This window comes from Papilio xuthus, unplaced genomic scaffold (genome assembly GCF_000836235.2).
Source record: "Papilio xuthus unplaced genomic scaffold, Pxut_1.1 DF824992.1, whole genome shotgun sequence".
Classification (NCBI taxonomy): Eukaryota; Metazoa; Arthropoda; class Insecta; order Lepidoptera; family Papilionidae; genus Papilio; species Papilio xuthus.
This window is the reverse complement of record NW_013533657.1, coordinates 796,329-809,987: the sequence shown is the minus strand read 5'-3', so window position 1 is coordinate 809,987 and position 13,659 is coordinate 796,329. Positions and strand designations below refer to the sequence as shown.

At 33.7% G+C, this 13,659-nt stretch overlaps 1 protein-coding gene across 1 annotated transcript in view; it reads right to left on the bottom strand.

Annotated features, from left to right (window-relative positions):
• Positions 1–13,659, bottom strand: part of LOC106126783 (protein Dok-7) — a 132,790-nt gene that overhangs the window by 16,190 nt on the left and 102,941 nt on the right. Inside the window, exons 4-5 of the mRNA XM_013324637.1 lie at positions 874–1,082; positions 285–457 (exon numbers count right to left, since the gene is read on the bottom strand). Of these exons, the coding sequence (XP_013180091.1) occupies positions 285–457; positions 874–1,082 (382 nt within the window). The remainder of the gene's footprint in view (positions 1–284; positions 458–873; positions 1,083–13,659) is intronic.

The window sequence follows — 13,659 nt, the reverse complement described above, 5'->3', positions numbered from 1 at the left end:
CTTTCTTCTATCTAAATTAGTCCCAATTTTTTTGTCTCGTAGTTACCGCATTTCTTTTACAACTTGTAAAATGTGAACTTTGTTTTTCTTCAATCCCAGTGAATCCAACTGGACCACTTTAAGAATTATGGTGCAAAAGTACGTTGTTTTTTTGCGTTTGCTATATAATTTGTTTATTGTTAAAATCATTGGTAGTTTTTAAACATATTTCTTCTATCTATAAAAAAATTTGGAAATAATCATAGTTAAGTTTTGGTTAGCAAATATAGTTCGTAGTTCTTTACCTGAGTAGTTTGACGTCCCAAAGGGCGATGACCTCAGGTGGCCGAGCGATGGTGAGCGCAAGGCGCGGCCCGCAGGCGTGCAGGCGTGCGGGCCCCGCGCGAGCACCACTGCCTGATGGTGCCGACACAATAACTGCTGCGAACTCCTTACTGCTGCCGAGATTGTGTTGCACCTGATAACAGTACAAAAATTGAATGTGGTTGTATATTTCTTTAGTCAAAATTATCTTTATCCATAATTCCAATTCAAAATCGAATAATTTTTACCAAAGACAAGATAAAACTTTTTCGTAGACACAGCGAAATATAAGAAAAACAAACTTTCTATCAAAAATTATCATCCTCATTTTACGATTTTCCTTTAGAATTCGATGTGGATCCCGTGGAATTAGATGTTCCTCCGTTAAATTATGAGCCGCTCAGTACGAGAAATCTACACTAAACAACTATTTAATTAATAAATAAGGCATTAAATTACTATAAGTGCGTCAGATGTATAGGCAACGGTTACTTCGCTCTTTTAGCGTAATTACTGACCGATTGTTCATTTGTTTCTGTAATCATCTCTACCATAAAATCTTGAACTCACCTTAACTCGCCACTGTATCAGTATCTCTCTTGTATCAAATGCCAGGACTGGAACAACGTCCTCGCAAAGTATGGCGAGAGTGTTTGATTCCTTGTCTAGTGTGAAGCCAGCTTCGAAGCCAAGGTACTGTTGGAGGGAGAGCGAGGCCTTCGTCTGTCCGTTGCGTTGCCGTTCCTTCTGATCTTTATACAGTTGCAGGTGCACACAGTCTGTGGAAAATAACAAAGCTATAGTGCGACTTATAATTTGGCCCGGTAAGATTTTATTGGGATAAATCTGTGTCACAATATTTAAAATGTACAATTTAAAGAGGTTCTTGTGATAGCTTTTTGTCATGAGCTATTTTATTTTATTGACAAACAGATAAAAAGTTGAATCACACAAAGACCTTTGGAATAAACATCGACTCCAGATGAGCAAAGGTACAGACTTGAATTGAAAACCTCCTCATTTTTGCAGTAAATTGAAAAATATGTTATGTTCGTAAACAACTACTGTTATATATTCTGTACAAGAAACATCCGAAGAGCTGGCAGCTACCTCGGTCAAAGAATTAGTTTTATTGTCCAAAGGTGGAACGCTGCCAGTATCTTCGGGACCTTGCCTAAACGGACTCCTTTTAATAATATATTTTAGTTAATTATTCGTTTTTTTTACTATTTTTTATATCATAAATTTAAGACTATTCATAAGATTCTTTATTAGTTTATTGTGTGTGATTAATCAAACATCTTATGTATTGAAATCAAATATATAATTCGTAAAACATAGTAAGAACATATATGTATATTCAAACATTCCAATTTAATTGTTAAATCCACGTAACCCGCATACAATATCCATGTAACGGCTTAATACATTAATTCCAGACAAATGAGATTTAGTCCTAAAGTTGGGTCTTGAATAACAAAGCGACAAAAACGAACAGACGCGGAGAATATAGCGCATGAAACATGGACATGGTTATTAAACACTACTAGAAGTAGTAATTTTATTTTGAAAGAAACAAAAGAATGTCAACTTTAATATTTCGATACTAAATGTCGCCGGATTCTGTCCGATTGAAAAAAAAAACTTAATTAGTAGCCTATGTTCTTCCAGATTATGTTCTACATCTATGTCGACTTTTTTTTATTTGGAAAAACTAACGACTACAAAATGTTTCAGTGAGATCAGAGTTCTGAAGATACCTACTAACAAACATCCATCTACAATCGAATTTATAATATTAGTAAGATTTTAAACTGTTGAATAAGAATGCTTTTTAAAAAGCCTTATGAATTTTAATGTCGGTTTAACTATTTAAGGCCTAAATATGAGTGTTATGTTAAATTAACGTATCAGTGAACACCTCTAACAATGGGTTCCTGACACCAAAATCTCTGCATTAAGCATATCGTTATCCCTGTCTTCCATCTTTGAAAAAACAGAGATAAGAATATGTTTTAAACAGAACTTTTCTACTCAGAAGCCCACAGTAACTTCGTAGCACATGTGCAGTAAGTGTGTTTTGTCGGGAATATGTTCACTATGGTGAATGGTGAATGACATTTCCTTGTTTGTTTAATTAATGAATGAAGAATGATGTAGCTTTTGAGTGAATGGAAGAGTATAAAGTGACTTATAAGGCAAATATTATTTTATATTTTGTAGAAACAAAATGAACTGTCACATTTTTGTATTTTTTTTTATATTATAAGGTGGCAAACGAGCGAGCGGCCACCTGAAATCGCTGAAATAGCGAAGTGACCGTTGCCCATAGACATATGAAATTGCATATGCGTTGCCTACCTTTAATCGACGGAGGAGAGGATGCACAGAAAGAAAATATTTCCATGCATCCCCTTATCCGGAAAGTCCATATCCACTTCCCATGCTTTCCTTATAAGAAAAAGGGTGGGAAGGAAAAGAGGACTAAATTAGGCCTCCGGGACGCATACTCATCAGACGAAACGCGGAATTGCTTCCACTTCACGCCTGTCTTCTGTATCCTTGATGTCAGAGCCAAGAGTTGATATTATTGTAACTGTTTTCTATGCAGTAGCTGCTTATTGAAGAAACAAAAGAAAAAGAAACTATGAAAAGAGAAAAAGAGACTGTCTTATGTTTTTATAAAAATTCAAAAGAATTTATATCAGTAAACATTGGACGATTTCAACAAACAGACATCTCAAGTCTGCAAAAATTTTGTATATAAATAAAGTCAAAGATAGAAGTTAAAATTAAACGAGGCTACATTTGCGCGATACAGAAAAATGAAACGACTAAAGCCAGGACTGTGCTGAACAAACATATTAATTACGAATAATTAATCATTCAAAATTACACCCTAACTTGTAATTATAAAGTTCATTTTCTTGTACAGTAAATTCGCTGTAACATCCCCAGTCTTTCATCTATTATCTTACAAGCACTGCTATTTTAATAAATGAATCATTTTCAACCGTTTGACTTTAGGATAGAGTTCAAATTTCTCTGTATATATTAACAGGCGACATATGACAGCCACTACATCAAAATCGAGTGTTCCATTTTCAAATGAATTGGGAACCGTTTTCTAATTGGCGCGACGTGACTCGGTCGTTGGGATCTAATCAGGGAATGTTTGAATTTGGAATGTAATTTGTGTTCGGAACCTACGCGATTGTTCCCTCGCTTTGTGTTTGTCTGTATGTTCCCGCTAATAGTTTTAATTGGATTTAATCTGTCGACGACAATCGTATAAGGGGCTTTGTTGGCATACGTTACTATTTTAATTATTAAAGATTTAATACTAAGAAAAGTGCTATTAAAATAAAATAAAAAAATGTAATTCTAATCAGAAATCTTTGAGTTAGAAAAAAAATGGATAGTTTGTTTCTACTACATGTAGAATCGTAAACGCGCCTAAATAAGGCAATAGTAGGTTAGCAATTCACTAAAGGTCCTGTTTACTTATTATATATTCTAGTAAGCTATAAATTTAGTTAAACAGTGTACGGCCCAGGGCTAGTTATCATGAGTACAATGAACTGAAAGGGTCGGCTAACAAATGCTCTAATTTATTTGCGGGCATTGGATTTTTTCTTGGTAAAGATCCCTAGCTATCTAATCAGCAGGCCCCCGGGCGCAGCACGCGACCACTAAAATGTTCGACGTATCTTTAACCAACTGAACCCTACCACGATACAAATAAAAAGACCTAAATGTAGAAAAAAAAGAAAAAATCGTTACTCGTATCTCGACTGGAAAAAAAGTTAAATATATTGCAGATTGCTTACATTACTAAAAGCTTTTAAGGTCTAAAAACGCTTAAAAAGGTCTTAATTAATACTGTATTATATGTTACGAAGGTTGACAGTTATATAATACCGAGATATATAAAACCGTGTTTCTGTTTTTTAATTTTTATTTTGTAATTTTATGGCATACTAGCAGACGCTCACGATCTTGTCTGCGCGGAATTAAAAAAATAGTAGTCTATGTTTTCTTCCAGACTATTTTCTATATGTATGCCAAATCATCGATATCCGTTCAGCCTTTCTGGTGATACCTTTACAAACATCCATCCATGCATCTAAACATTCGCATTTATAATATTAGTAAGATGTAATATAGTAATGTTATCAATTTTTAGGAACTTATTTTGTCGTATTGTAAAGTAACGCACCAATGCTGACAATTTTGTACAAAAATATACAACAAAAAAAGAACAAAATGACCGTAACTAAACTATTTAATTGCTCTTTGTTGATGTCTAGACAATACCTTTTTGGTCCAGTTAACAACAAAAGGTATCGTTTTTATTCCTGTTGAAATTGGAACTTTTTAAATGTATTTGTTGAACGAACGAAACTAAAAGTAAAATCAAGGTTTAAATTTAAATTTAAGACTGGATGCTAAGTCTTGTTAACGTTGGTTTCTGAGACCTTTTAGACGAGGAATATTCTCAGAAACTCACAGTTAGTGCTTTAAAACCTTAATACTAATTATGCATCAAATTTAATGTCGAAGTAAGAAGAGAGTGAATTCAGATTTGACGTAATTTACGATATAATCTTAGTGAGTTCGTTTCGAGTTAACTTAGTAAGGGTTATGTATTCAAGCATAGAAAAAGGTTTATTTGCGGTAGGTTCCGTGACTGACTGGTTCTCCATAGTTTATCCTTGTCACATGATAGAGGTCGCTGTATTATGATTCTTGTTTTAAATTAATTGTTACTATTTGATACGCAAATGTCTAGAATGTATGACCTTTATTGAAAGGTCACTTACATGGCCTAGATCGAATCACAATCTTTGGTTGAGTTGAGATAAGTGATTGTGTTTTGTTTTAAGATTTAAACCAAAGTATTATTTAGTTACTAGCGGACCCGACAGACGTGGTCCTGTCAACATGTCTTTAATTTGAATAAATTAATATGAAGTTAATATTCGATGAAAATTGTGAATCTAAACCATTCCCATTCAAGGGGATCTCCCCTTGAACACACACACAAAAATATCATCAAAATCGGTCCAGTCGTTTGAGAGAAGTTCAGTGACATACACACTCACAGAAGAATTATATATATAAAGATATAATAATTAACTGTGTTTTATATACTTTTTCAAAATATTGATATGGAAATGATGACGTCACTAAATAGCGTAGAAATATCAGTCTTCTTAAATACTATACTAAAATTTACAGTCGCCAAACGTACATAAATATTTATACAAAATTTCGATATCAAAACGACTTAAAGATATCTCTTTTACCTTCATTCCATATCCCATCTTTATAAAGTTTATTTTATTCTGAATATCAAATATATTTTTAATATAAAGATATGATTTTACAAAATATTTATTTAATCCATATTTTCTCAAGATATTGTAGCTTAAAGGCGTAGTTAGTTTTGATATTTTAGCAAATATAGTTATGAACTAGATAAAGAAAATTTTATAAGAGAAGTTTCCAAACTTTTTGAACTAAAATCCTTATGGGAAACGAATTATTTGAGAAAACACTAGATTCTAAGTTTGATTGTTCTATGTCTTAGAATTTGTAATTAGAAAAACAAGGGCAACACATGTAATGTGATATTTGAACTTCTGGTTCAAGTTACAAAAATTACCGTTTTTTCATAAAATACAAAACCAGCGACCCCTCGCGCTTGTGTCAATTTACCCGGAATTCTCGCTGACTTTGCACCTAACACCGCCGCGATTAGATCGTACGAATGCAATTTGCAATTTTAATTTTATTTTTAATTATAGGTAAAGTAAATATTTTTAATAAAGTAAACACACGATTTTTTAGACTTATTTCTAAGTTAATTAATTGTAGGTAAGATACTGGAGATTTTGTCATTTTTTTTTATTATTATAAAATAACCATTATTTACTTTATTTATTTCACAATATTATACATATAATGGTTAGAAAAGTTACATAAATATATGTCTTACTACTATTATAAATGCGAATGTTTAGATGGATGAATGGATGTTTGTCCGAAGGTATCTCTAGAACGCCTGAACCGATCTCGATGAAATTTGGCATACATATAGAACGTATCCTGGAAAAACATAAAGGCTAATAATTAAGTTTTTTGATGCCGCGCAGACAGAGTCGCGGGCGACAGCTAGTGTTTTCATAAAAGTTGAATATCGTCGCGTATGTTCTCAATAGAATTTCTCAAGGAAAATCTCTGCATGAGAGGACGAATTCTATTTTCCTCTGGGATCGTTAAACATGTGAATAAGTTAGTGCGGGTTCAAACGGCGCCGAGCTGCTGAACGCCTCCTGCGATATAAATAACGAAAACGTTTCCTTTTGCCTTACAAAATGTTTATATGTACATTTTATGTTGTCTGTATAAGAATGTTCAAGACTTTTATACGATAATGACCAATGATTTTTGTATCTTACTGAGATATTTATCAAAAGCTAAACTTCCAAAATATATGCTAAATAGTATTGGAAATAACACTATTGTGTTATAAGTTTTTACTATACTTAAATAAAGTTGCGGAATTTTTTGTTAAATTATCAATTTATGTCTCAATTTCCTAATTAATTTTGAGAGTCCTAACGAGTAGGATAAGAATTCAAATCACGATTTAAGATAGATTAGAGTATCTAACCAATGGCAACCTCCCAACTTCTCGTTAGGGTGTACCTCGCACACGTGAGCGTTTTGCAAATGGCGGCAAATTCTTTATTTGACAGTCGGTCGCCGCGCGCTCTCGTCTCGTTTATAATCTGTGCCTAGTGAAAGCATACTGACATTGCGTGTTCTGTTCAGAAATGGATCGCACATTCCACTTTGTGATAAATAAAAAAAAATAATCCGAAAAAATATCTGACACAATGAATTGCGTTATTATCGTGATTGAATATGTTATAAAGTACGTCAAAACTCGTTAAAGCATAGAAAAACATAGGTAAGACATCACGTGGCAAGCACTTTTTGCCGGGTCAGATAATTTTGTCGCACTGTAAACACTCATCGTTGCTCGGTAATGGGTCAATCGTCTCTATCGTACTAGTATAAATGCGAATGTTTAGATGGATGTTTGTTTGAAGGTATCTCCAAAACGGCTTCATGGCTCTTGATGAAATTTGGCATAGATGTAGAACATAGTCTGGAAGAACACGTAAAGTTTTTTTTTAATTCCGCGCGGGCAAAGCTGCGGGCGACAGCTAGTTGTATTATATTCCCAGATGGGATTATTATTCATAAATACACACAAAACTATTGCTACTGATGTTAGATAAACATCAAAGGTAACAGAAAACTAGGAAAAACTTCAAATAGCTGTCACTAGGGATTATCAGTTGTCGCCCTAAACAGAGTTTATACTGACAGCGGAAAAGGGACAGAGTTCCCTAAGGACGTTTTCGTATGGATTAAGGATAGTCAGACTTTGACAATGTAGAATCGGACTAGGCAAAAAAATTCTACCACTTTTCATCGCGAGAGAAGTTGACAAACATAACATGTTGACACGCAAAATTGATACGTCATACGAAGGCATACTGACTTAAAAATTACACACATAAATAAAACGAGCACGCAAGCAACTTTAGGACTTTTTGTTCTTTGATAAAGCGAAATGTACAGGTCCTGTCTTTAAAAGTCAATATGGCCAATGTAGCTCTTAAAAGGCTCGTCTCATAATTTATTCTCGCATACGAGCGGATAGTTGCGAACCAAACGTCGCGATGATATTTTGTTTTTCAGTGTTGCCAACATTTACATTTGACCTGGTTCCCTTAATGTCTTGTGTATGGAAAACTTGGCTCGGAAACTTACTTTGTAAAATATTCATGAATAAGTATCGATATATTATCGTTGTGATTTGTTTTTTTTTATCAAAAAAACTTTCTTATCTCTGTTTATCTAATAAAAATTATGTGTATGACATGTTTCTGAACGTATCTGTGGAAATATGGCTAGACATTAACAACCAAATTGTAATTTCAAACTCCAATAAATCCAAAAAAAGTGAAAAATTGTGTATTCCTCAGTATCTAACAAAACAAAAAAAGTAAAGCAAATAAAAAAATAAATAAAAAGGAACTCACTAAAGTAATTTAGCGTTAGAAATATATGCATAAAGGAGTCTGTCTACATTCATTCTAATAAAAAAAAAATACGAGAAAGATAGTAACGATTTAGCCTATGTTTTATGAAAGCCGGCTAATTCGTGATAATAGCAAAAATTTTAAAATCAAATTCACGTTTTGAATTACCTTTAAATCTTCCCCTCATTAACTTTAATCAAAGGTTTCTTAGTAAAAAAAGATCCGCGCCGACAAGTTACATTCGAAGAGTCAGCGTTTTGTTCGTCTATTTAAGATTCGCTAATTAATGTGTTTGAATTATATTGTAAACAAATATTGTTAAATGTTAAAGATCTTTTCGTAAATCTTAATACAAATGTCAACATTAATACCGATTCACCTTATAGAAATTAATATTATTATTGTATTGTAAAATAGTACTATTTATATTCGTCTACAGGCGGTCGCGACGACTCTCTCCGTGCGGAATTAAAAAAACTTAATTATTAGCCTATTTGTTCTTTCAGTCTATGTTCTACATCTATGCTAAATTTCATCAAGATCCGTTCAGCTCTTATGGAGATACCTTCAAACATGTTAGTTAGAATTAGTCAATTAAAAAAAAAACTTAAAAGTAATAAAGCGCTTTAACAATACACAATGCTTGGTATATTTGTTCTATAGTTGAGAATAAAGACAAACACACAGAGACAAATACGCTCAAAGCTCTGTTGAAGACTTTAACCGGAAGTTGTTGCACTTCCGTTGCGATTGAACATAATAAACAATATTGAAGTTTAACAAATAATAATTGGCATCAGTTTTCTTAATAAAAATAATACTTAATCTTTTGTTTATAAAGAAAATATTTGTTACACACAGTATAAAAATAGAATGCCGCTAACTCAGGCAAGCAGAGTACTCGGAGCTCCATCTGGTACAGTCCTGACACACCGCACTCGCTACTACATTCAAAATGCACGTCAGTGATTCTAATACCGCTCTCTCAAAGGTACACAAAGATTAAAGTTATAAATTACAAATCTTACTATAATAAGATTAGATTAAGATATATATTAATGCGAATGTTTAGATGGATGGATGTTTGTCTGAGGGTATCTCCAGAACGGCTGAACGGATCTAGATGAAATTTGGCATGGATATAGGACAATGTCACAACCCATAAGGTACTAATTATTTTATTCTTAATTCCGCGGAGACAGAGTCGCGGGCGACAGCTAGTTAAAAATATTTATTATATTTAGTTATCTTTTATAAAAACTCAAGTGATCCTTCTAGCAATAATATTTCATGAAAGCTGTGATTAAAAAAAATCTGAGAGAGACTCAGTCAAGTTGTAATTTTATCTCAGTTCTCAAGTTCTTGGAGAACGGGGTTTCTTAATTAAAACTAAATTCATCTCAGAATGTCTTATTTTTTATCTTTCACAAAAAAATGTTAACTACTTTCATTATTTAAATCCTTTAAAACATGAAATAAAAATTAATATTTTAGTAGAAATATAAAATAAATAGCAAGTTTTACATTTAGACATAACTCTTAGCTCCTTGCTGCACAAGGCAATGTAAATCTTTGAAACTATTGTATCCTTGCGTCGCGAGTATCGCGTTGCGCGCTCCGCAAACACAGTCGTCGATGCGAGTTGCCCATAGACATACGAAATTGCATATGCGTTGCCTACCTTTAATCGACGGAGGAGAGGATGCACAGAAAGAAAATATTTTCCCTTTCCATGCATCCTCTCATCTGGAAAGTCCACTTCCACTTCCCATTCTTTCCTTATAAGAAAAAGGGTGGGAAGGGAAAAAGGACGAAGTTAGGCTTCCGGGACGCACACTCATCAGACTGTACGCGGAATTGCTTCCACTTGACGCCTGTCTTCTGTGTGGTCGTGGTATTTCACCGGGCGAGCCGGACCAATTCGTGCGAAGATGTTAAAGTGGGCTTTACAACTGGTTAAGTTGTGTAAAAAGACTTAACGAAATTTGGCAGCAGTTTTACGAGGTTTTTTATATTAATTTAGTTATATATTTTAATATAGTTTTAAAGCAATTTAAGATAATGTCATACGCGCAGCCGAGCTTTTATTTAAGCACTATCTATGCAAATAAGACATAAATTTTCGTGTTTCCCAAGCCGAAAACATTTTGAAAGCGGCTATGCTAAATTAAACTTTATGTCAAAGAGAATTAAATTGATTTTTCATTTTCAATCTAACATAAAAGACGCCGAAATTGTTAACAAAAAATAATTTGAATAATGTTGCAATGTGATCTTCCTTTTAAGACATAACTAAGTGAAATACGAGCTATGGAGTTTTAAATTAAGTGGGTTGACTTTTGAAGCGTTTTCGCAATTTAAATGGGAATATGAACCTGATGATGTAAAACGACTACCATTGTTTATTTTAATAAGTTGCTTAACAATATGTTTTCAAGCATTTTGCTCTACCAATCTTCAATGGACCTGTATATTTGACTAACTTTAGTATATGTTCAAGAACTTCAGTGGGACCATTCTCGACGAACTTTAGTAGACAAAGGGCTCAGAAGTTGAAAAGACGCGTAAGAATGCTTTGCAGATTTTAATAGTGTGTTTAAAAGGTTACAATTGTTTTGGTATTAAGGCGCAGTTTTCCGTGTCATAAGTAATTATATTTTTTAAACAGATAAACAAATTGTCTTAGCTTTTAGAATGGCACATTCTTGAATGTTTTCTGCCCACGTTATGTATGGACTTATAAGGTTATACAATTGCTCTGATTTCGCAAACGTTTAGCGTATGGCACACGGGTAGCGTACGCGATGCTACGTGCGATAGACTGACCGCGTCTTGAAGAACCGAGATCATGTTTGTATCCTTGTTGTGGTAACTTTGGGTTTACACTGTTGAAATTATTGTATGAAAACATATCGTTATCATCCTGAAGTATTTTTTAATTTGTCGAATTTCAGTTAAGAAATAAATTAAATTGATTTATTTGAATACTGGCATTTGACGGCGACTTCCTTCGCGCGGAATTTAAAAAAAAAACTTGTAAGTAGTTTTTTTCAAATCGGGTTAGTAAATTCGGAACGTATTCATTGCAAATAAACAAACAAATTTTTCCTTTTCATATTATTAGTATAGACTTCTTTATGGAGTTATTATTTTTTACAACTTTTCGTTGTTTCAACAAGCTCTTGTAGAGAATTTATTAGATGCTATTAAACACACATCAATCTAACATCGCGGAGGCGGCGATGTAATTTAGCTGTGAAAACAAACGCCACCAAACAAAATGTCTAAAATGGCCGTTTACGTGAAAAAAAAGGGTATGAATTTGTTTACCCCGTATATTGTTGGAGATTTATGGTAACAATTTTGGGAAATTTAATTCAATAGCGGATACAATGGGTTATTTTTTTATGTTGTTTTGTTTTTACGTAAAATTAAAAGTTGTAACGCTTTTCGACGGATCCCGTTATTTTTGTTATTCGTTTGTTTTAGTAAACTGCTTTTGACATCGTATTTTCATGTAAATATACAAAGTAAGAAATGTAATTAAATGAAATTACATTTATTGAAAATGTAATTAATTTACATTTTTTTAAAGTAAACAGTTGTTTGTTTACAGTTTATTTCAGGCGAGCTTATTGATATTTATATAGCTTTAACCCGCGACTCCGATCACGCGGAATTAAAAAAAAAAACTGAATAAGCCTATGTATTCTTCTATATGTTCTACATCTATGCCAAATTATAGCGAGATCCATGCAGTTCTGGAGATACCTTCTAACATTCATTTATCCATACAACTAAACATTCAAATTTATAATATTAGTAAGATTTATAAAATCGAATCCCGCCATGTACCAATGTGTTTTTCGATTTTCCGTTTTACATATGTACATTTATCCGACGTTCTTACGGTGAAGGAAAACATCGTGATGCAACCTGCACATATCTGAGAAGTAATTCAAAGATATGTGTGAAGTCAACCAACCCGCACTTGGCCAGCGTGGTTGACTATGGCCTAATCACCCTTAACTTAGGGTAGGCTCCAAGCCCCTCGGTCTGGACGCATAGTGAGCTAATGATGATGATAAAATAATACAATGTATACTAATATTATAAAGCGGAAGAGTTTGTTTGTTTGTTTAAACGCGCTAATCTCAGGAACTATTGGTCCGTGTTGGAATTATTTAAATTAACAATCTATACAAAAATTAATCTATGACTGTTCTATTGTTTATGATAAAAGATTGTTTATGGTCTAGACTAAAAACGCCCGACCCCCTGAAATTTTGATCTTTCTCACTTCTGACTTTGCTCTGAGCAGTGCTAGGGATCGGACATATACCTCCATAGTGATTATTATAAAAAGGATATTATATACAAGTTTATTTAAATCCTTAAACGTTGTTTTTACTTTTTACCATAACTTCCTATAGGTTATGGGCCCAGTTTACGTTAATTTAATCGAAATATATATATCGGAAATGGCGAGGTCATCAACGATAGCCATTTACAAAAACGACGCCACCTAGTGTTTAATCACAAAAACTGCCACCACTTGTAGGGGGTGGATCGATAGATGGTAGTGGGGGTTTTGGAATCATTCCATTTTCAGTGGAGTGTTCTCACCTCAGTCTGTTTTGAGCATTAGCAGTTGACGGTTGCAATTTTCGAAAAAAAATGGATAATTTAAAATCAAAACGGAATATTAAACCTTTCAACGGCGAGAAATACAGCGTGTGGAAGTTCCGAATTCGAGCTTTATTATCTGAGTTGGAGGTAATAAAAGCGATCGACGACGACCCGATAATACGAAGCAGCGATTGGGAGAAGAGTAACCGAATCGCAAAGAGTGTTATAGTGGAATATCTCTCCGACTCCTTCCTTGGATTCGCCAAAGAGGACAGCACTGCACGCGACATCTTAAAGAGGCTAGATGAACTATACGAGCGTAGAAGCATTGCCACCCAGTTGGCTTTACGTAAAAAACTGTTGGTGCTTAAATTACAAAGCGATCTACCTCTCGTAAAACATTTTACGAATTTCGACGACCTGATTTCCGAATTACTCGCTGCAGGTGCGAAGTTAGAAGAAACGGATAAAATAGCACATTTGTTGCTAACATTACCCTCAACTTATGACGGAGTTATTACTGCAATTGAAACCCTTTCTGAAGACAACTTGACATTGGCTTTTGTGAAAACAAGATTACTAGATCATGAGGTCAAACTAAAAG